The 25,057-nt window shown below is 38.4% G+C and overlaps 1 protein-coding gene across 1 annotated transcript in view; it reads right to left on the reverse strand.

Moving 5' to 3' along the window:
* The window catches only part of LOC149300861 (aryl hydrocarbon receptor-like), a 50,538-nt gene that overhangs the window by 206 nt on the left and 25,275 nt on the right, over positions 1-25,057 (reverse strand). The window contains exons 4-12 of the mRNA XM_089484896.1: positions 19,698-19,793; positions 14,487-14,576; positions 12,120-12,243; positions 10,994-11,124; positions 10,499-10,701; positions 10,096-10,205; positions 9,814-9,955; positions 7,961-9,200; positions 6,899-6,983 (exon numbers count right to left, since the gene is read on the reverse strand). Coding sequence (XP_089341022.1) covers positions 6,899-6,983; positions 7,961-9,200; positions 9,814-9,955; positions 10,096-10,205; positions 10,499-10,701; positions 10,994-11,124; positions 12,120-12,243; positions 14,487-14,576; positions 19,698-19,793 — 2,221 coding nt within the window. The remainder of the gene's footprint in view (positions 1-6,898; positions 6,984-7,960; positions 9,201-9,813; positions 9,956-10,095; positions 10,206-10,498; positions 10,702-10,993; positions 11,125-12,119; positions 12,244-14,486; positions 14,577-19,697; positions 19,794-25,057) is intronic.

Raw genomic sequence — 25,057 nt, forward strand, 5'->3', positions numbered from 1 at the left:
CTGCGCGTAGTCAGAAAACCACGTTAGGCAAACGGCTCTCACATTATGTCTGGGGATGACCATGAAACTCCATAAGTTTGACATTATAGGAAGCACAAAGCAAGTAACTTATTTGAAGGGACATTGTATATGAAGCGACTTATTCTTTTGATTTCTGGTACCTGTTTAAATGGTGTGAATGTTGGTGTTAGAGCGCACTGCATCTGCGGTATAGAAACAGCGATTCACTTTGTCTAGGTGATGCTTTGGGCTGCCGCTATGTGATTTTAAGCATGATTCTGTGTACTGGAACTATACATAATATTTACATATTCACACACAAATTTGGTTGCAGAAAAAAACAAAATAAAAAGCTTCCCATGTATTGGTTAATTCCGTGCCGCAAAGTATAAGAAGCTATTAATTGTAATCCTCGGTAGCTTTTTTTTCTTGTTTTAGTGTTGTTCACCCATCTGGATAAGGGTTTTTTCCATGGTAGTTTATTTTTTTTATCCTTGAGCGACTGGTACAGAAGAGAAAAAAATGTCACGCAGTAAATGCCAACAGTTGAGTTCTTATATAATTTCCCACCGCGCACGGCTTTGTAAACAAAGAAAAGTGGCTTACCCCCTTTAGTCCCTCGGCTTTCCTGAGTTTGCTTTGGAGACCTGCCAACTTCCCTGATCCATTCCCTACAACTGTTACTTATTTCATACAGAAAACAGGTCAAACAGCACATTACTCGAAACTATTCAGCTATTAATGGCAGTCACACTGGCAAATGGAGTAACCGAGGAAGCTCAAGAACGTCCGTGGCTTGTTTCCTGCACAATCATTTTAAGATAAGCCTACCTTTGGGGGAACTCGCGTGATATGGGAATAGGCGCTACTTTATTTCATTAGTGGCTAGCTAATAACACAAAATAGAAAACAAGGATCGCGGATAAGGATGTTGTACCAAGTAACTTCTTACTGCCGCTGAATAACAAAAAAACTCCAAAACCATTTGTGTCTCCTCCATAATTTGCCAGGAACACGTGTCATATGACACAAAAGCAGTCTCTGATTCTGATTGGTTGTTAGTTGTTTAGATATGACTAAAAGCTTCAGAGATAAGAATTTTTCACTGCATGTTTTTTTTTTTTCTTCAAATACTTTAACATTCACAAGATTTCTTAAAATAACGCCGACAAAAAAGAATCTTTTATTATATTGTATATCCATAAAACTAATTTTGCATTTTTTTAAAATTATATTTTAAGTACTTTTCAGTGCTATTTCTTAGTGTAATGTCACACCTAAAAGTGACATAATACAAAAAATGCATTGTATATGTATGAACAATTTTTTTTTTGGTTTTCTTTTATTACCCATAAATTAAAAATGACACTTTTTACGTGAATTAATTCCAGTCCATATGATTGTCCTTTATTCAACAATATAAAAACACAATTGTGACATTTTTCTTTCTGCTTTTTCAATTACACAAAACAAATTCTCACTTTTCTGCCAGACACTGGCAATAATTAAAAAAAAAAAAAAAAATTCAGAATTATAATACACTTTATATAGGATGCTGCTTTTGTTCCTTACATTTAACTTACACAGCACACACACCATTATTTTAACATGTACAAAAAAAAATGTTTTTTTTTTTTCAATTTTATTTCAAATAACATTTTTACACCATACATTGGTGCGACTACAAGTCAAATAATCCTTATAGATTAAAAAAAATATATATACAAAGTATTTTTCAAATTTTTTTGTGATTAATCACTGTGATTAACAAGACGCGTGTATTAAAAAAAAAAAGAATGGAGTCTTGATATCACAAAAGTTCTATGCAATAATATATGAACATATGTGTTTATGATTTGTTTCTAATAAAAACAGACTATAATTCAGCAGGTATAATAACATGTAACAATTAACACACCGGTAACTCAAAGCAGCCTTCACTGTGTACAATTTTCTTCAGATCATGTGATTGTCAAGAGCATGAAAGATATTTTATTACTTAAAGATGAACAGAAGGAATTTTAGTTTTACAAAGTACTCCCTTCACAGGACCTTCTAACTAAAACTGATTTTTTTTTAAAAACGTTTTTTTTTTTTTAAACGGTTATAATACCGACAGACACTTTGTAGGATCTTTATTTTGCACCTGGCTATGTTTAGTGTAACAGGTCTTTAACTTAGCAACATCTGAATTACGTTTTATAACAAACAGTGATTTAAAATGCATTAATTTGAGAATTAAAAGGAAGATAATGTATACAAAAATGCATATATGGAGTCCTTCACTGCAAGCAAATGGGCTCCAATGTAAGTGCAAATTTAGTGAAGGTATCACTTTTTTCTTTTTCTATACTCTTTATTAAACTTGTCTCTTTAATAAACAATAAAAAAGCGAATCTGCTTTTATGACACTAAAGAAAACAAAAACAACAATACTGTTTAACTTTCTACTGTACAAGCAAACCCTAATGCTTTTGCCTTCCTTGGTGATCCGATAGGTTGACACGTTGAAAAACATTGCATAGAGTCAGATATAGAAAATGAAGATAAAATAATAATAATTAAAAAGAAAATACCCTTGGGTTATCAGAAGAGGGGGTGGCACACAGCAATGCAATCGGCCATCCCCTCGCCCGGCTATAGAAGGGTTAACACAAGATAAGGCACATGTTTTCCTCTGCAATAAACTCAGGAAGCAATGATTGCCTTTCCAGGAAAAGAGGAGAAACAAGCAAGCACACAATTAATGTAACAAACCATCATTCTCATGATGGCAGATTTGTTACGTTTAACCCTGTTTTACAACCAAAAAAATGCGTGGCGTTTATTGGACATACATAACTAAAGCATTGAGTCAAGAAGATTCACCGATTGCAATGAACACACTTTACTTGGAAACCACTGTCAATGCCTATCATCCCTTTGGAAAATCATTCTATGTGTTCTATATGAAAAGAAGCATGTTGGGTCATCCGAAATGGTATAATAGTTGGCATGCCTTGATAGAACATGAGTGTTGACATTACATACCGTATTTGCTCGATTATAAGACAAGGTTTTTTTCAGAGCAAATGCTCTGAAAAATACCCCTCGTCTTCTAATCGGGGTCGTCTTCTAATCAGACCTCAAATAGAGGTCTGATTATGAGACTAAGATCCAGATCCCCTGCACCGCTGCAGGGGACCTGGATCCTCCTGTCCCCCCCCCCCCCACACACTTACTGGTGCTTCCTGCTGTATTGCCGGGGCAGCGGGTTGATGTCTACGCGATCCGCGTAGACAACGTCCGCTGCAGCCGGAAGGAGGTGTGGCTAGCAGCCGGGGTTGTCTGCGTCCGTCGCGGATACCTTCCCCGACTGTCAGAGATCAGAGTTCCCCCCACCGGTGCGGGGAACTCTGATCTCTGACAGCCGGGGAAGGTATCCGCGACGGACGCAGACAAACCCTCGCTGCCAACTCCACCTCCTTCTGGCTGCAGCGGAAGGAGACGTCAACCCGCTGCCCCGGCAATACAGCAGGAAATTGGAAGCACCGGTAAGTGTGTGTGTGTGTGCGCGTGTGTGTGTTAAATGGGGACATAGGGCATTTCTGGAATGCCTTATACCCCTATATGCCACTCTGGCACTTAGGGGGTTAAAAGGCATATTATGGGGCAGAGTGGCATATAGGGAGGTATAAGGCATTTCAGGAGGCAGAGTGGCGTTAAGGGGGCATTTAATAGAGCACTCTGCCTCCTGAAATGCCTTATACCTCCCTATATGCCACTCTGCCCCATAATATGCCTTTTAACCCCCTAAATGCCAGAGTGGCATATAGGGGTATAAGGCATTTCTGGAGGCAGAGTGGCACATAGGGGGTCAAAAGGCATACCATGGGGCACAGTGGCATATAGGGGGTTACAAGGCATATCATGGGCCACAGTGCCATATTGGTGTGGCAAGCCTGGGGGCAGATGTGCGTAACTGGGGGACAGGTTGGAAAATACAAGGAAATAAAAACAAAAAAAATATTTTTCTCAATCATAGCTTTTATTTAAAAAAATAGTTTACATGAATTAGCATTTACTGGTAAAACTTTTTTCCTTTAGGGTCGTCTTATATTCAGGCTTTTTCTTTTTTTCCTAAATTAATATTCAGATTTTGGGGGGTCGTCTTATAATCAGGGTCGTCTTATAATCGAGCAAATACGGTATATATTATATAAATATAAATGCAAATCATGCTTTTTGACATTAGTTTATAACTAATAAGTGAAATTAAGTTTTTCCACTAAAAATGCAGCACCAGACTAGTGTATATTCAAAGCTGAATTCTTATGCATAATCCATAGATGGATCATAGAATCTCAGATTTAATTATGCGTTATACAGAGCTGGTCATGGTCTTCTAGTAGGAGATGCAGTCTGAGGTCAGGAGGCAATTAGTCAAGTGCAATGAAGATCGAGAGCTGTAACGGTAACTCACCTGCAAGACTTTTTGGAAAAAAAATCCTGAGATTCAAATAAGGAAGACAGACAGATTTAGATTTATGGGACCAACTTGGAAAAAGGTGTAATGCCACATGGGCTTTCAAGACTTCAGATGGGGCAGAGAGTTCTTTGAATGCATCTAGAACAGTGTTTTACGAAGAGCTATCACTAATATCTGGGATTTTAAAAAGATTTTTAATAGCTGTCAAAATACAAAAATGTTTCAAGATATTTTTTTTTTTTTTAATTCTTAACTTCTATCAAGGCAAGCTCACCGATATTCCAGATTTTTCTAGATTTCCCCCCAGCTTTAAGACCCGTGAGTGCCTCGTTCTGTGGATCTATTGTTGGTGGAGTTTGACCATTCATAAAACGACACTTGAACATCCTGGACGTGCTCAAACTCACTATTCCTTTCAGTGCCATAAAACATTAATTTATGTATTAAATAAGTAGGAAAGAATAGGGAAATCGTCACACAAATTTATTTTATCAAACAATATTCCAAATGACTGCCTTTCCTTATTTTGGACAAACATCACTGCAAGGAAATAACGCAAAACAATACGCTTCCAGCCTTAACTGCAATTAGGATCTCGTGCTTTGCACCATTGCATTCTGTTTATGCCTCTTAGTGCTTTGAGGAACATCGTTAATACAAAAAGTGCTGCTACTACCCATGAGTAAGTGAACGTGGGGGACAAGGTCAAAATCCAACGTTCTCGCAGGATACTGCAATGGCACGACCGTCTTAAAAACGCGTAACGTGCCAAGATCTCACTTATAAAGTCTGGAGAAATTCTGAAGATAAACGTTTATCAAATTACCACCATGTGCAGGATGCGAAGAAATAGAATTAGATCTAATCAAATTTTAAGCCATGAACTGATCCATAATTAAAGTGGCAGTGCTTTTCACAAGTGATTTAACCCTGCGTGTGTCTCAGGGATACAGAAAATATTATCAATCGTAGTTGTGAAAACAAATCAGATGGGAGCAGAATGCAGCAAACCCAGAACGCATTGCACAACAAATTGGACTATTATTCCGACATCATTCCGATGCAGAAGGAAAACTTAAAAATAAATTTGTGACCTATATTTCTATTTATCGTACAAAAAAAAGATTTGAGATGGACAGTGGCTTAATAGCCTCTCCTATGGTGAATCCTTGCTTGGGAGCATTTCAAATTTCACCCATCTCGGGCCATTACAGAGGAAAAATCTCCATCGACATATCTGTCTGTTTCTGGCCACAAGGGCAGTCTAGAAGCGAAATACGAGGCAAATTTCATCTGCACGAGTGAACCAAAAACCCCAGACGTACGTTTCGGCCCCAGCAGTGGGGTCCGGTTGGTATCCTTCTAGGCATAAAAGAGCAAATACTACTAGTGCAAAATATTAAGCAAATATTGGGATATTTAATGCCTTTTCTTATATTTGGCTTATTAAGGGTTAACCTATACTGTGTAAGGATGCATCCACTAATCAAGAACATGCTAGCCTGGGGGAATACCAATTAGTCTACTTAGGTTTTTGCCCCCCAAAAAAACAAAACTGCAAAAAACTCCAAAAAACAAACAAAACAAAGAAACAAGCCCATAAAGCTTCTGGTAACACCGTAACACTCAGTCTATGGCCATATGTTAAACTGCATGTATAAATAGCCAGTGTCATCAATGCTTCAAATCACAGCAGCTCAAGGGGGCAACCTCCTCCTGCTCGCTGCCTCTCGATGCCGGTTTATTTCAGTATCGGGTCAATCCAGCCAAATAAAAAAGCCCATCTGATCAGGAGCTAATCACAGACTTAACCCACTCTACTCTATCAGAGTGCAAAACAATATAAAATACAAAGAAAATAGAACTGCCACCCGAAAGGATTTTGGTGCAGAGTTCCAAGGTTCTTCACTATGCGAAAAGGAAAATAAATGTTTGTTATATATTAATTAAAATATATAAAATGCCATTGCATTTAAGGCTGTAAGTGCTTTAACATGAAACAAATAGTTCTACGCAGTGTCGAGAAATAAAACGCTTGCCTTATCTTATGTTGTTGCTTGATATCACATATTACAGGACTGTATTGTAAAAATACACAGACTTAAATCCCACTAAAAATATGGACTTCTTAGTACGGGGAATAGAAGAGCTTTGTTTTCCAACCTATGCTTTCTCTGCCACAAGCAGGCCAGCCCTGTCCAACGTGTAAGCTTTAGACTTCTGAGGCCTACAAAGTGCAAAACGGCCTTTAATAAACTCTTTAGAATATAATGCGGCTTTAAAGCATTTTCAACGTGAAGTCTCGAGGCCAAAAGAAAAACACTTAAGAGCACGTGCTGCCCGCGGCGTCGATTATTTACATGTATCCGCTTGACGGTAAATCCGGGTAACATTTGGAACCCGCAGCATGACGATGATGGGGGGGCATACGTGTGGCCGGGAGGGTGTTATTAACCACATCCATCGGTGCAGCGTAAGCTTCGTTCATGCTTCCTCCACTAAAGCCATTTTGGAACTGCTAAAAAAAGAGAGAATGAGAGACAGAGAGAGAAATAGAGAGAGAGAGAGAAATAAAGAGAGAGAGAAAATAAGTGGTGCATTGCAAATCATTTACTAAAAAATGAACATATTGTAAAAGTGAAGAAGTATTGTACCTTTCAGAACTGACGACACTAAAGAGGATGTTACCCAAACTTATTCCTAAATACAATATCTTATGTTCAAGTAATAATGGATATTGATTAAAATAAGCAATATTTTCCATCTATTGGGTATTCCATAAGATCCGCCATCTTTACTTCCTTTTCTCAGGCTCTGTATGATTAATAGTCGCCATTATGTTATCTCTCCCCTGTTTATAATTGCTGATTTTTGCTTATGGGTACAGGCAGTTTTTCCGAAGGGAGATAAACTAATTGGTATACTATCAGTTTACATTAAAACTGCTCCCATTAACATAGTTCTTCGTTACACAATAGGAATTCCAGGGCTGGAAAAGGCATGTTCTTTCTTGAAACCTGAGATAATATCATTCATTTTGTCAAGACACTGGAAATGCCAAAACAGCCCTTATGCATACAATGATGCTCCTCATAAGCTTTTACGGCACAAGAGGTCACTTGTACAGATGTTACGTTTCCCGGCAAGTTGGCTTACTCAAGAAAAAGTAACAAATGCCCCAAATATTAATAATAATAATAATAAAAACGGTAATAGTAATAGACAATGTATTTGCATTGTCCTTTGTCAATTAATTGACTACAGCCTGGTGGTAATTAAACAGCCAAACTTACATCCTACTTCACAGGTATATATTTATATAAGATTTTACATAGGGCCTCATATATATATATATATATATATATATATATATATATATATATATACATATATATACACACACACACTTAAATGAAGACTATAAATTACAAATATCTTCATGCAGTATGTTCTATGATTCTGATTTAGTGTTTAGTACCGAGCGCTGCTTACTTTGTTTAATAACTGCTGCTGTGTGGGCATCACAGTGTCATACTGTATTTGATTGAGACATGATGGCTGGGGTTCCTGTAGGCACTGGTACATTGATACAGCACCAGTATAACAAGCCTGCGGAGTCATCAGAACAGTCTGTGCATTTAAACCACAACTCTGGATTTCAGGGTTCTGTGATAAACACTCCAGAAAAGTGTCCATGTTGGAAGACGCAGGGTAAGCGGGTCTTTCCACATTTCCAAGGTCAAAGTCCATCTGCGTAAGGTTAGCAGGTAGTGGCACCATGGGCAGCGGCTCCTGGTAAGGCATATATTCCTGTTTGCAAGTATAAGGAGCACTGTTGAGTTCAGGTTTGTAAAAGTCTTGCGCAACGTTGTTCATACTTGGAACGTATTCCTGTGGCTCCTGGTACGTGGGGGGCACACCGCTCACAGAGTTCCAGTTTCCCATCAAACCCTTGACTTGCATGTGTTTCATTTTGTGACACAGCTGGCGCGACATCATTTGGTTTGGCTGCTGTTGAAGTAGTTGTGGCGTATCCAAGGGATCTTGTGCGATGCCAGACGGGTCTTGTACACAAGGCATTTCCTGGATGTTGTTAACAAACATGCAGTCTGGTTTTCTATTCAGAGAATCCTGAACATAAGTCAGAATTTCATCTGCCACATCAATATCTCCAATATCCGGAAATTCAAACTCGTTCCTAAAAAATGCCTCATCTTGCTGGATCATCTCCAAATCACTAAAATCGATGCCAAGGCTTCTCATGATGTTGTAAATATCATTAGTTTTGCTCTCGTTAAAGATTTCTGTATTTTCAGGAGCTCGCGTTAAGTTTGTCGTCTGTGTAGAAACGCCGTCCTCTCGTTTGAAATTGTTATTGGCTACTGGAACACAATTATCTTGCCAACTGCTGGAAAAGTCGCTGAGTTTGTCTCTAGCATTTGTATAAAAGGTGTCAAAGGAAAATGTATTTGGAGCTGGAGGACTAATGTACACAGATTCGTCTTGTCTCATGATGGCACCCAAGAGTGAAGCCGGGTTTACAGCCGTTTCATTTATTGAGGCTTTGGCCGAGGAGGTTCCTTTGACAGAGGAACTCTTGGATTTACTTTGTGTGGGGTCTATTATTCCTTGGAAAGGAAAGGAAGACTCGTACAATACCGCCTCGCCGGTTGCAAACATGAAAGGCAGCTGACTGCTTCGTTTCCGTAGGTGCTCTGCTCCTTCTTCTTCACTAAAAATAAAATGTAGACACGTGAAAGACATCACACAAAGTGAAAACACATCGCATCAGACGCGGTAGGGACTAATACAGCGTGGGCTGGCAGCTATCCTGAATCAAAGACCAGACCGCAGCGTTATTAAGGTCTGAGTCTTAATATCGGTTCATATAAATACAATGGATAATACATTAGATGTTTGTTTTTATTAAATAGCCAACGTCTCCACGAATAAGGTTAAGACAAAATCACAGCTTATATGTATTTTGGATTCTTGTAAGAGTAAAATAGTACACATAGAGCACTGATTGATGACAGATGGTAGGAAGACGATGGAGCTTTGTGTTTTCGAAAAGATGGGGAGAAAGAGACCCTGTCCTTCTAAACCCCTTTACATTATAAGTTAGGGTAAAGGTTCTACCATCTATGGGCACTATTTCTAGCCCCATTGGACCATTCATGTAACATACTAGCATTCTAAAGAGGACCCTCTAACAGTTGTCATGTGATCAGAAACAAGGATTTCTTACATTGTCTTAAGATTTTAGTGGTTTATTTGTTTTAGAAGCCAGACAATTTGCATGAAAGTGCACAACGGTGATCATACAGGTAAGCTTTCAAACTTACGTCAGGGGCCTTTGCGTAGCGATGATATAGTCTGGCCGTCCATTTTTGTAAACAAGGCGTGCATTCGCTTGGACCCAAGCCCATCCATTTTCTTTAGTGAGGAGTCTGAATATGGTCATGCCGCTTTCACCAGTCTTGATCACTAAAAGATTGGAAAAATGGTCAGGCTCACAGGTCACGGTTGCTTATTAACCAAGAAAAGGTTAAATAAAAAAAAAATAAAAAAAAACAGGTTCGATCTGAATTTTTCGTCCCGGAACAAAGATTTGTCTTGAAACTTACTTCTGACATGATTCTCTGCGCAATAAAGCATATCAGCAGCATGAATAAACTGATAGCCGGTTCCTCTCACACATAACTCCGCTTCCGTGTATCCCAGGACAATACTTCCTCTGTTGGGAAAACATATATAGTGTTAAATGGAACGGTACTGGTCACACCGATCTAATGTGATGGATTTATGGCTTAATATGCTTGAAAATGAATTCCTGTTAGATAAGCATAGCAGGAGAACAGAGGGGTCTTTCATGTAGGTTGGGGGCCATTGCTAATATGGGAGACACCTCTGGCTTATAAGGATATAGCACTATAGGAATGACTAAATTCAACATATAGCCTTAAATTATCTGTTTAAATAGAAATTAATAAATTAAATAGGCACGATGATAACGTGATGAATGCTTACTTCGCATCACAACCAATGGGAGTGAAGTCCAGCTTGTGCTTTGTTCTGAAGATTAAGTTTTTGGTTCGGATCTCCAGGATGGATGGAGACTGCAATGGAGTAGCTAATGCAAAAAGTGCAAGCTGAGGAGGAATATGCGACCCATCCTTCCCCTTCTTATTTTGTCCGTGCAGAAACTTCAGACGTCCTTGAAAATTCATGGCCTGAAAAAGAAAAAAAAGAAATCAATAACAGATTACCTACCTGTGACTCTAGGTATAGAATGTGTGGAAACACAAAGTCAGTGGAGGTTACATATAAAAAGTGATCCTCTTCATATATTAGAGTAGCAGGTAACCACATCTATCTATACCAGGTAACATTTACATTGTAAAATAGTCCTGGTAGGCTTTTCCATAAAGAAGTGCCGTGGGTTTGTGTTCCCATCCACTTTTTAATGTTTTCAAAGCAAGAGGGCAAATAACAGAACAGCACGGTAACCCAATACGAACATACCAAAAATCCAGAGGAATTATCCAAAAGGCATCTTAACCTGCAGACAAAATTTCTCTCCATGAACGATGAATTCTCCGGAGGAAGTTGCTCGGGTTTGTAGCAAGGTTGTACCACTGGGAAGTCATTGTCATCTGTAAACAAAATTAGTTTATTAATCGAATCGCAATACAAAAGTATAAAAGAAATTCAAATATTGACCTTTTTTATGTGTTTCTGGTGCGTAACCAACATTAGGGCTCTGTGGACGCATCCTGATCAGAGCAAACGTTATAACTAATATGACTAATCCAAATATCACGAAATTGGCACGCAAAATGTAAAGCTAGAAGATAGATCTGACCAAGAGATCTACTAACGCAGCTTATATCCAAGAAGCATGTTTTTAAGAACCGCCTATCTAATGTAAAACTATTTACAATATTAATATGCTTTATTTCAGTTGTCAAAATAAATAATGGCCTTTCAATTCCCTGAATCTTATGGGCATCACCAGCATAAGCTTGCAATCTAGCTTTTGGCAACCTCAGCCCTTCTAACATGGCCAGTGCGCTAACATTTTCCGAAGGCTGACATTTTTAAAGAGTATTTTAAACAAAAACAGACATTAATATTTCATAATCCCATACAAGTTCAAAAAGGAAATTGCAAAATATTCAATACCCTCTGAGTGCAAACATAAAAATGTAATTTGTCGTACTTAAATATGTAAAAGCTTCGCGATTCGACGTTAAAGGGATGCAATCATGAACAGGTTTCTAATTAATTAAAGCATTTAAAAAAAAACTTACTTTAAGTTAAAACCAATGGAACTTTACATACTGAAATAGCAGGCAAATATAAAAAGGAGACCACAAATACTTCATTTTAAGGCTTTCATTTGGATTAGCTGAACACTGGCCTTCATATGTTGTGGAATGAGTCCTGAAAGTTGGTCTTCATGACCACCACCAGAACCCCTCCTGTAGACATCCAGGGACATCTACCGACGTCCCCACTTACTGCTGTAATGTATTGGTTGGTCTGCTATCTAAGAACTTGTTATGTGCAGATAATGTATACTCTGTGTGTCACTATACCTATAAGCCACAAACGCATTAACACTATCCACACTATAGAAGAAGCTCACCTTGGGACCTCTGGGCAGTCTCTGAAGGCTGTGCTGGATCCAAAGCCCAATGAAGCTGCTGCTGGAACTCGAGTCGATCTTCTGTGTGAATGAGCTCAAATACACTTTGGTGAATGACATCAGACTAGTATTGGAAAATAAAAAGGAAAATGATGGATTAGTTACGAGTAACCCAAGATGTGACATAATTCTTAAGGAATGCATTTTAACACATTGCTAATTTGCAAAGACCTAGTTTATTATAAATCATCAATACATGTATAGGCAGAAAACAGGCCAAATCTCCCAATGCTGGCAACTATCCATTCTACTAGGTTTCATTTAGCCAACTGGTCCAAGCTATGCCTAAATAGGGACTCAGAACCAAACAGAAAATATTGACTGGGCCACACTGTACATCTAAAAGGCAGAAGGGTAATTCCAGTAGCAGCTCTGATACTCAGAAACATTTCTTCTTTTTCTAAATAATTCCCTTTCAAAATTAACATTTTCCTAGCATAATTCCTGTTCTGAAATGCCAACAAAGACATACGACACTGTATCAAAAGGAAAGCAACAAGGAGGAATAATCACAAGAACCCAGAACACACTTAATGTTCCCATGGTATACCCACAAAGCGAGGCACTAATATATGTGTGTGTGTATACATAATATTTAAAATATACTACATATTATTAATCAGTAAACATAATTTCCTTTAGATAGATTTATTTAGTGCAGTTAACCACACCATTTAGTATCCTGCCTTAACATCCCTACCAAACTGCTTTTGATCACTTAATGGCTGGCAAAGAAGAGTGAAGAGTAGAAGAGTGAAGAACATGTTCCAAAATAGGAACGGGATTAAAAGCCTGCGGAAGAGGTGCAGAACTTCTGATAAATTAGTAACACGTTACTTGGGTTCATACCTTTTGGTTATCTTACCGCCTGAAAAAAAATGTAACAGGTAAGTTTTCCGTACAGCAACGCTTACAATAAGTGTATTCATAGTTGAGTAAGTAATGTGACTTGGCTATTTTGTTCTGCCGCTCTTCACAACCTCATCATCGCTGACCTTTCCTACAATGGTGGTTTGGTAAGTTTCCTGTACATAGCTGAGCTGCACTTAACAAGCTATTTAGATTGGGTTATTACCAAGTGGGATATAGTAAATGTCGTGTTCCATTAGACAAAGATGATACATGAGTAGATTGTCAGGGGCATCGCTTGCAAACCAGCAGGCAGGGGACAAGTAAGCAGTTAGGCTCCCAAGGCCCACGCAGAGGTTCAGTAAATACAGGGAAGCCATGTTTATAAGTCCATCGCTACTGATTCAGCTAAAAGCACTGTTTGTTTGTCTTGCCCTTTTGGTTTCAGATGTAATCTATTTGGGAGAAGATATTAGTCAAAAAGATAAACCTTTGGTATTTACAAAAACAATTCCTCTTGGCTGAAGATGTGTTTATTTCCTCGTACATTATGAAAACACTCAATTTGTTTCTGAAACTACTTCATTAAAGCTCTTGCATTTATAGTAAATGCCAATTACTATTGCACCGATGCCCTTGAAAATCAGTAAAATATATATATTATAAATACATTTTAAAAAGTTGAAGTGGATTCTTTAGAATCATGTGCCACAGGAATAAAATCACACATTATTCCTGATTAGATGATTAGATGAAAATACTGTTGAACTTGGCTTCGAACAGCATCATCGGTGCCAGCTGATACTAAGGAAATACCAAAGTTATCAAAGTCGTAGTATTTAATTAGAACTCCACACGCAACTTTTTTTCACAGCGTAGACATTGTCCTGGGAGAATAATAGGGCACAGAAAATGTTTAAAGGGACAGCCCCTGAGCAAGGGACCACTCAGCTACCCTGTGCATTAAAAGGCTGTAGCATCTCTCTTAATGTGTTAGTCAAATGAAACAAATTAATCGCTTTTATTAGGAAGATAACTTTGCAAACAGAAAGAGTTGACTCCTAACAAATTTGCAGGTCTGATGCCACAGTCTTGCTTAAATGTTGAAGGAATAGTTTAATGTCCCCGACATCCTCATTAAAGAAGAATGCATATCAAAGTACTTGAGTATGCATTTCTCAAAAAAAGCACTTAGCACTTACCTGACCTAGAAGTTGCAGTCCTGTTGCTGCAGCTGCCCTCCTCCTCTGGAGTCTTCCATTTCTTGCCCCTGATTGGCTGCTTGAAGCAGCTAATCGGTGGCAGGAAAGCACTCCCTCTTAAATCAATGTAAGCGCTTCCCGTGAACAGTTATAATGCATTGGAACAGGCAAGTGTGAATCCAATGCTCTGGCTACAAAAAAACTATAGCAAAAAAACATACCACAAGCACAATAACAGTTATATTAGATCACATACTTGCTGAAATCCCAGGTAATCTTGAATGGTGGATGAAGCAAAAAAGACAAGGCCATCTGATGCCACCACCAACACGAATCCATTCAGGGCCTAAAAGAGTAAAATATGTTAGGAAAGAATTTAGCGATAACGTTGTCTCTATGTCTATGCTCAACTTGAATATCCCTCTCTCTCATTTAGTTACTATACGTGCATATAATTTATCACATTAGTTTGGGTTTACAGGTAATAATGCACATCTAATGCAAATAAAAACTGCCAATCAATGAGTTTGGAGACATGTAATACATCTGGGGTGTTCCTCTACCTTCAGCATTTACAAGCCAAGGTGAAAGAATTCATCACTTTGTATTTTTTGTCTCTTTTTTGAATGTAAAGTACATGAACTATAGCCTGATTAGGCACTCTCAGACTTAAGAAAGATCACCATAACACCTTCCATGCAGCCATTTCCACACAAAACACTTAAATGTATTTTTTGGGAGAGATTTCAGATTTTATGTTCATTAACATCCCTTAAATACAGTACATAAAAAGGTTTTCAATTGTCACAATGTTCTCCTATACACCACACTATTGTATACAACAATCTATTGTAAATTTTCTTTTTGGGGGGGTTGGTGGAGCGTTCAGAACTCTTCTAATGGATCTGTTTATTACCAGAGATCCCTTCTGTGAACTCCCCTTTGATATCATTAATGGCTACAATGAATGATGTCATAATGACATCATCCTTAACTTTTTTTGTTCTAAAATGTTTTAATTTTAATCATTTGTATTTTATTTCTTTTGATAACTTTGTGTGCTTATCACAGAATCGCTGGCACCTGCCCTTAGAGGATCTCCCAGACATTAGCAAAGAAACATGTTGCATTGTGAAGGTGCCGATGGAAAATCTCCTTTACATTGTGCATACATGTGATTTGTTATACATCTGTTAAGATGTAACATTTTATCTTTCCATATGTATAAGTAGCAACTTACACACGCCTAGGGATTCGGGGATATGGGGTCGGCAGATTGCCCTCCAAGGCAATGAGGTTTCTTGGTGGTCCGGTTCTCAATGAGCGGGTTGGGGAGCTCAGAGACCTCCCTTGCAATGGGCTCAGCTGTACCTAGTGCTTTTCTTAGTTTGAATCTAGAGCCTCCACCACGTTTTATATTATCACCAAATAAAACAACTTGTAGTCTCTGTTTTAGTGTCACGATGGAAGATTTTTGAATGGAAACGCGAAGCAACCTATTTTTTCTGCTAGCTGCTTGGGGTGAAACCATGGGGACAAAGTAACATTTACGTGATAAACAGACAAAACGGCTCCTTTGTGATAAGGCACAAAAGTTCATTTATCTGTAACTATGATCAACGTAGCCTATGCCTTGTTGATAACAAACAAAACATGTGTAATTTGGCAGGATGTCCAAAACATTCTGGAGATTAACTTCCAGTAAGAGGCTTTAACAGAAGCCAAAATATGTTGGACAGTAACTATTCTATTTCAGGTTACTCAATAACAAAAAATAGCGCGTACAGACAATAAGGTACTTTCATTCTAATACCAAGAAGGGAAAAAGCCTTAATTATCAATATATATTTAGAGATCTCAAGTATGTGTACATGAAAATACATTAGGATCGCCAGCCAAAAGTTCCTTCTACGCAGCTCCGTATTATTCACCGTAGAATCTATTACAGAATAACAAGTTTCAAATACCCTGTACTTTTCTGGCTCTTACTGAGACTCATCTGAACCGTAACAGCGAGGATGCTATTCATTGCCTTTGCTTATTGTCCTGTTGCAAAGTCTAAAAAGCTTAGTTTCACTCGAAAGATGAATCAGGGAGATCTAGTTCTGATCTACTAGATCCAATCCGAGTGTTAAGGCAGCCGTAACGGAGCGCCAAAATAATTTACATTAAGGGAAGCTGCCGATTAACCAGATTCTTCTATTTTAAAGCGGACAGGCGGGTCAATTGGAAAGAATAAGCAACTTCAAAATCTCATTTGCAACTTTTTTCTCAATAAAAGAAGCGCATTTTTGTGTATGCACGCTAGTTATTTAATAGCTAAAGAAGCAAATTGGAAGTTACGCTGCTTGATATGTTGCGGAATTAAGCACATTTTTATCTCAAATCAAATTTTTTTTAAATAAAATTAAAAACAAAAATGCAAATGAAAAAGAATATCTTAGCTACATCTGTTGGCTGTATGACTGCATGCCGCGAGATGACTTAGATTTTCCATGTAGTTAAAGCCCCAGTGTGTGCCTAGAATATGAAGAAAATGTTCTAGGCACGTAATTTATGTAGGAAACATTGTAAATTGTAAAGGTTATTGTTTCTTACGCAGCCTTTTAAAAATGGTTATGGAACAAAACAAAAAAAAATCAAAGATGATCATTTCTCAAAATTGCATTAAATAAGCCAATTTTTCATAAAACCAAAAGCTACTTTAATTTAATGAGATATAAACGGCAACGGAGACTTTAGCTCCAGACCAAAGGCCAGGCCAGGGGTATGGTGCTTATATTTCCTAATGACTATTTTTCTTCAGTAATGAGGGGTGAAGCATTTATAACACGGCCTGCTTTTACTCAGCGCTATGATCGGGGAGTTAAATATTGACACTGCGACTGCCTCTGCAAATAGACATAATTAAAATCCTGCCCCACGTGTCAGCCCGAGATCTCACACAATGGGGGAAAGAAAGGTACAATGTTGAAATTACATTTTTTCACCATTATTTCCAGGGTTTCCAAGTGGACATATCTAAAACCCGTCATTAATTTATTCAGATATTTCATAAAAAGAAAGAGGAACTCCTAAGCTCTTAAACCCAGGCACATGACACATTCTACATTAGCAATGGTGTTTTGGCCAGTAGCCCATGCAAACCTTCCCATCCTTTATCAGGGAACATAGTTGATTTGATAACCGGGCAGAACCGGTAGATATCCTCTTGGTTGTTCGGATTTAAAGATTCCGGGCCACAATCGGAAGGTTTTTTTTGCATTTTACTTGCAATTCCACATAAAACCTCTGGGGTGTCGAGAGCAACCAGGCAGCTTTAAACTCAGACTGTTCTATTCTTTATGTTTTTCTATAACATTTATCATGTTTTTTGTCAAACGTGCTTTGGGTCATTTTATAACCGGGCCACGCGGCTGTACCTTCCTTCAGGTTACTGAACAATGCAGATCCTATGTTTGTTCATCTCAATGCTCCAGAGCAAGTGGATTATGCTATGGAAGCAAATGTATAAGGAACAACTTGCTAATGCTTTATTTATGTGTGGAAAAAGTACAGTGTATAATATTAATGACGATACACCAAATAGCTGCAGCAACATTTAGTCTGTAATGAGCTTCTGCTGTGGCAGTACCAGAACTTTCTGCTTAATTTAATTGTATGTGTAGCGGTTAAGAGATAGGAACGGTGCACAATAAAAATGTCTGCATTTCAGCCGTTACCTATCATTTTCCAAATTTGTTCCTTAGAAGTTGAATTGCTATCTTGTGAGTGTTACACTCTTCATGCCTTTTGCCAATATACTTGACCAAGAAACGCTGTAAATGATTGTTAAAAAATACTGCCTATTTGTATGTGTTTTAGCTCTGTTATCTTAGTCTAGTTAACTAGACAAGCACCCTGACTCCTTATCATATTGCACGTGGTTAGTAATACAATGGCTCTTCGTTAAACTACTGGAAACTCTGACTAATGAAAGCGTATGGAGAAAAGGACTTCATAGAATAGTCATAAAGTATTAGCTCAGCGTGGGGTTTAAGCAGGGAAAGTCACCCAAAATATCACATGACTGACAACAAAGGCAGCCTCCAGGTCTGCAGATAAAAGGACGTTTATCGGAACAAAAGGAGATAAAACAAGGTTTTTGCCAACGCTGACCTATATTTCTGTACTTTATGCTTAAATTGAAAAATACTTTTTCCCCCGAATTTCCCCTTAAAGTTAAACATTGATATCACCTTATTTGAGCAACACTGTGCTGATTCATTTCCTTTACAGCCCATGCATGTTTCAAAAGATGACTTATTAGATAACTGATTAGGGAAGCATTTCACCATAATGTCTGGCAATGGCAATAAGAAACGTATTGTTGATTGTGCTACATGTCTTTATCTAACTTGTCACAGAAAGTCAATTCAACGTACCCTTTAAGAGAATTTAAACGTGTTCTTGAAAGTTACGGTACAAAACTATCCACTATTATTAAATGTTATCAAAGACAGGAAGCTACTTACAAAACACAAAAATACAATGAAATGTCCCAAGCTTAAAAGATCTACTCATTAGTACTATTTTCCAGTTTAATCAACCATAAAGTGAAGTCTACATATAGTCATGTTGGCTTCAGGCACATTCAATTCAAAAGGGTCCAAAATAAAAATAAGCCCCTGCAGGTGTAAAACACTAATGCCCATGTGGTGCATTTAAGTTGGGACTGCCTAAAAGTTAAGTTGGGGCTGCAGGACCTACTTAAGAGGCTGCCACCTACTCTTGCGATAGAAGGAATATGACATCATATTCTGACAGAAGGACGCACTGGGCAGGGTAGAGCACACTTTGGGGGATGCCTAGGCTCAGTAGTGGAAATGGAACTACTAGAGATCAGATATGTCTGTTGTAACCAGAACAGCCTAATCGTGCCCTTGAGCGCGATCTGCTCTTAGTTTTGCGGCAAAGGGACTGCTGCTCTACCACAACCTGCCACCCTAGGCCAGTACAAGCTGCTTCTAATTCCTATACATATTCCTATAAGTAGTTATGGTAGGTTTTTATATGAAAACTAAATAACTAAAATAAGTAACCGATTTACAGATGTTTTCAATATTTTATTCCCCATCTGTCCATGAGAGAAACAACTGAAGGATACAGGCCAATTTTGTTGGCACACATGCAATGTGGAGAAAAATACAACCTTACTTTTGATGGATGCTAAAAATACTATCCCTAACCAGCATACCCTTATCCCATTTCAGAGTTATTCATACATTCCGAGCGCTAAAACAAATATCTAATCACTTTATATTCCAAAAATCATTTTGGTTTCTTTATAGATTTGTAAGAGTTCATCACTTTATAGGGCATAACATCACCTATACATTGTATTAACCAGCCAGCTAGATAGGTAAACCACACTCTTAGGCGAAAATGCTGTTGGGAAGTGGCTAATCGTAAATAACAGTAAATGCACCTGTAGCAGAAGCTCTCCCTCCAGCAAACACAGGTCTTCTCCTTGCTTTACCGCTCTGCGATTATCGTTGATCCCATTGGTGTCTGTCTTGGATCTCTGTAGTGACACTGCATGGGAAGAAAAACAGACTGGATTATTAACGTGCTGAAATACCACTGCAACTAGGGCAGGTGTGCAGCTGCGTGAAGCTGTCTATCAGCAGGCACTTGTAACCACTATATTTAATTAACATATTTTTTAATTATACGGAACAAAATAACATAAGAAAAAGCTGAATTGTTACAGCATCACAAGCAGTAAATCACACAGGCATCGGAGTCTGTAAAGATCAGCACTGTTTGGTTATGATGAATGTCACTTAGCAGGAGATATATGAGAAAAGAGACAACACGTGGGTTGACCCTACTGGTCTACTATGTCTATCGACATTACCCAACAACTGTGGGGGAAGCTGCTTGGACTGGGCTTATTGGCAAACACAACAGATGGGGTGGTAGGTGTTTGAACGATAAGAATGCACAGACCTCTCAATCCTATGTTTTAACTCAAGATTAATGCCACTTTTTTACTTTCAAACTCTTGCAGTGATACAAGGGTGTATTTACTAAAGGTTCTGTGGATGCACATGAACGACCTCAGTCTCTGCAGTGCAGCATGTGCTACATTATGGTAAGGTAGACAAAGGCTGTCTAAATACACAACACATACAGCACATGACATATTACACCGTCTTTTCAACAAAAATAAAGCCAAAATGTAGAAGCCATTTCAGGTTGTATTTACCTAATTTTTAGAGCTGCTAACGAAAAGATGATTAATTATGTTATGTAAAACCGTAGGATTCAAAAAGGGTGTACTTTCTTCACATGACTAAACGTATTAATTAAACACATTTAACAATTGTATTTTATGGCAGAGATCACATATAGGATGTAACAATAAAGCCATGATATGGCTATGGATGTCCAAGACGAAGGGGGGAGTTTTTTCCTCAAAAAACTAGAACTCCATGGGGATTATTTTATCGCATACAAAACAACTAAGCCAATTTACCGTCAACCACATAAAAGTTTTGCATATTAAAGGAGGAATGTTACCACTTAAACAAAATTTTGAACATCTTAAATTGCTTTTCAGTGGGATCATTCCAGGAAAAAAGACCCCCAAATATTACCCAAGTCAATGGCTCGCCTGTATGTGGCATGAATGGTCAGTATTGTTTGGAGCTGCCGGATGCACTACTGCATTCCCCAAATCCTGAAGATACCGTTCCACTTAGACCAAACAAACTGCACTTACTAGAACGTTACACAAATACACTTTAGCAGATCTGTTTTATTATTTCCTCTGAAGGAGAAACAGAATCTAGAAGAACCATTTAAGAAGCATTAGCAGTTTCTATCATTGGGTTATATAGCCTTGTCATATGCCGCAGAGCTGTACAACAGTGAAAATGGGACATAACAACTGGTGCATCACAAAACAATTTGGACTTACAGAAAAAAAAGGGTACTGCTCAAACGAGCTTCTACGGCAACAACCTATCAGTGTCTACTTTTCTGCCACAAACAATTAAGTGTAAAAATATTTAGAAAAAGGCAAAGTTTACATGATTACATATTTCTGGAAAGGGCTTGGGCACTCAACGGCATGAGGAAATATGTTTGTAATACTGCATTTAGTAACAAGTTTTAAATTTAGCTGATTAGGCGGAACAACCCCTACAAAACTGCCTTTAGTTATGTTGTATATTTAAAAAAATAAATTGGAATCTCCTGTAGAATGTATGTATGTATGTATGTATGAGTGAGTGAGTGAGTGAGTGTGTATGAGTGAGTGTGTGTGTGTGAGTGAGTGAGTGTGTGTGTGTATGTATGTATGAGTGAGTGAGTATGTACCTTGCAATCCCATAAGATGTTACAAGAAGCCAGCCGGCTTGGTTTTAAACAGTTAAAATTGAAAAGCACTCTACCCAATTTGTGAATAAAGTATATTTATCAAAGACATTCCTTGTAATGGAAATTGTAATACAAAACCAGGCCAGAGACCCTCTTTCACTTAGCATAATTAAAGAAGCATGGTATGGGACCACCTGAATTCTTCCAATAAACTTTTTTTTTCATGAGCAATTGAACAATAAAAACAAATACCTCTTTTCAAGTCCCGGGCGGTGATATAATCACAGGAATTAGATATTTATTTTATAAGGTGATTGCTAAGTGGTAAAAATGGCTTTTTTCCAGGCGACCACACACTGTGTTATACATTTCGCTAGATTAGGTACTGAAGAATGAGTAGAGTGCACTTCACAGCTAGGAATCTAGTACCATACTTAGTGCTCGCCACAGTACCGTCTAATCCGGTAACAGACTTTAAAAAGGACAGTCTAGCGTCTCGCACCGTTTAACACAACTTTTTCAAGTTTAGGAGTAGAGACGTGGGTAAAGAGGCAAACGCACAGGGGGTTGTGAAACATTTCTCCATGCCGTCTAATGTCTCTGACAGCCCCACTTAAGAAGAATTCATCTTAAAGGAGGGGTCAACAAGCTTATTTTGGATCTAGGAGCCAGCCAAAAAATGTAGGAGCTAGCTTTTTTTTTTCCTGCTTTCCCAATAATGTTATTTTCGTTTATTACCACTAGGCCTGCAGTTAAAGGATGTTTATTGTGGCAACATGACATAAAACACATCTTTCTTTAGGGCTGCACCCCTTCATGACAATGGGTAGTGTACACCATAAAGACCTTTATGTTTAACCATTATTCCTCTTTTTGTGTTTCAGCGTACCTGCCAAAGATTAAATACCTTCAGTGTTCCCTTAAACCATATTCATGCTAATATTATTTATTGCAGCAAATACATGGACTTGCTTAAAGTCTCTCATAGGCTGTGCAGCCGAATATGTTAGCGCTTCTAAACACGTAATCATGTCATAGATTAGTACAGATTATAGATTAGTACACACTAATATATATATATATATATATATATATATATATATATATACATACACATACATACATACAGTGTACATACATTACCCCTCCTTCCTCTGGAGACCTGTCTACACTGTATGCTTCCTGCTGCCTCTCTACCACCATGGGGCCACATGCACCCGTGGCACCTACCTCAGCAACTCCTGTAGCCAAGCGAGGGGGCAACCTCAAGTGATTTGTAGTGCCTATGGCGGCCTGGCATCTATCGAGTCTTGCTACACACTAACATACACCTAGACACCGTATAGTAACACATGTGGTAATGCACACACATGCTAACACAAACACTGACACATACACTTATGCTAACACCATACTGTAACAAACACCATACACTTATATACAGGCACAAACTTTCCAACATACACACACGCACTGGCTAAGACTACACATATATAAAAAAAACGTACTATAACCCTATGCATACATACTGAATCTGGCACTACAACACAGTAGACATACTCACTCTGGCACTTTACTTTTACACACACACACCAGCACTATACATATACACACGGACTCCGACACTCCATTATACACACACACACACACTGACTCCAACACTATACATATACAAATGCACTTTTACTCTCTTGCCCTGGAAAACCCTGGTTGCCAGGAAGTGGTTTCTAGTCTCCATGGTGACCTGAGGTTTGTCGAGCACAGTCTTAAAGTACTCTGAGCACCTGAACTTGTATCGTTAATATGCATTCATCAGAAATAAATTATTCCTCCGAATTTTGTCACTCATTGGCTGTTTGAGGCAGCCAATGAATGGCAGTAAGGCACTTTCACTGAAATCAATGGGAACACTTTCCATGCATGCCGGCACTGGAGCTTGCCGGAAGGTGTGAGTATATTGCAAGTACATTGACATTTTTCAGGTCAAACACAGCTTGCGCATGGAAAAATAAATTGGGGTGGAGAAACAGGCAAATACCGGTACATGTACACGGCAGGGTCCTGTCCCTTTGAAGTGTACACTCCGCTACCGTGCGTTAAAGCGTTGTCTTTTGGCCTGTTAACCGGTTCAACGACATAAGCAATTTCACTAAAGAAAAAATGGTTTTAGGAACGTTTCTTTTTTTTTCTTTTTTTCTGCACGCATATTATAAAATCGCTATAATAAATGCAAATGCCACAAGAATTATTTAACAGCAACACTCACATGGGTAGAATATGTAATACCGAGGATGCGCTCAAAAAGAATTCTAGAAATATTAGCAAACACTACTATAGATATAACTTGCACCGAATACCGGTTTCTAATCATGAAAAGAAAAAAAAGGATCATCACACGCGGCAAAAGATCCACGCTTGCAAGTTGTGCAGAAGGGCCCTGTAGTGATGACAGACGCTTAATATTGTTGCATCAACAGTATAAATGATTCAGGACTTCAGGGAATCTAGCAGGGCTTAGCAATCCACTACGCTTCCAACAGCATACTGCACTCTCAGGGATCAGATGGTGATGTTTGAAAGCATTTCCTAAGGATTCATCGACCGTGACTTGCAGATGTACGGTAAAAGGTCTGAAACTGCACCTCCTTTCATTCAGGAGGCTGGGGGAAAGCGGTTCCTTTGCTTTAAGGGAAAATAGGACATGAAGCATGCCGAGGAGAAGCCCTCCCGACAACTTTTGTGAAAGTGCTGGTTTAAAAATGTGCCCACACACTAGAAACGGCGACGTTATGCTCCACGCGTGTGTTCACCGGAGATAATGGAGCTTGAATTGTAACGTGGTTAGGATGTCTTTAAAAATGACGGGAATTGAACTTGGGACATATACCACTTGCATATTACAAGCAGAGCCCATACTGGATCCAAGAGAAGACGAATGGGGATTACATATGGCAGCATACGCAAATACAGCCAACTTCGCCTTTCACTGGAAAAATGAGCTTGCATTTAAAGGGGAACTACTGCCATGTTTTATTACTAGTATAAAAGAATAAAATGGTTTTTAAATTATTTTATTTGCATATAAGGCATTTGTAAGTATTCTAGATCTGTTATCTTAGCCCAACATACCAGACAAAGACCATGGCTGACAACGGCAGCCTCCAGGTGTGCAGACAGAGGACGTTTAATGGACCGGATTCCCCTTTTATATATTTCCCAGCTATTATATGAATGTGGCATGTAGAAGATACCGGCACAGTAAAAGCATCAATAACAAACCACAAAAGGTCAAGCAAACAAAGGTCAGAACTGCTCTTAGATGATGTAGACTTAAATATACAAAGCGTTACTAACTTTTCATTAAAGGCAAGCTTGCAAAAAGTGAGCAATATCACGTGCTTAACTTGGATTACTCTCTTTATTGGTTTCTTCACTTGGGGGGGGGGAATATAAATGGAAATT

This window comes from Sceloporus occidentalis, unplaced genomic scaffold, assembly GCF_023333645.1.
Source record: "Sceloporus occidentalis isolate IW3139 unplaced genomic scaffold, rSceOcc1.0.p SCAF_23, whole genome shotgun sequence".
Lineage (NCBI taxonomy): Eukaryota > Metazoa > Chordata > Lepidosauria > Squamata > Phrynosomatidae > Sceloporus > Sceloporus occidentalis.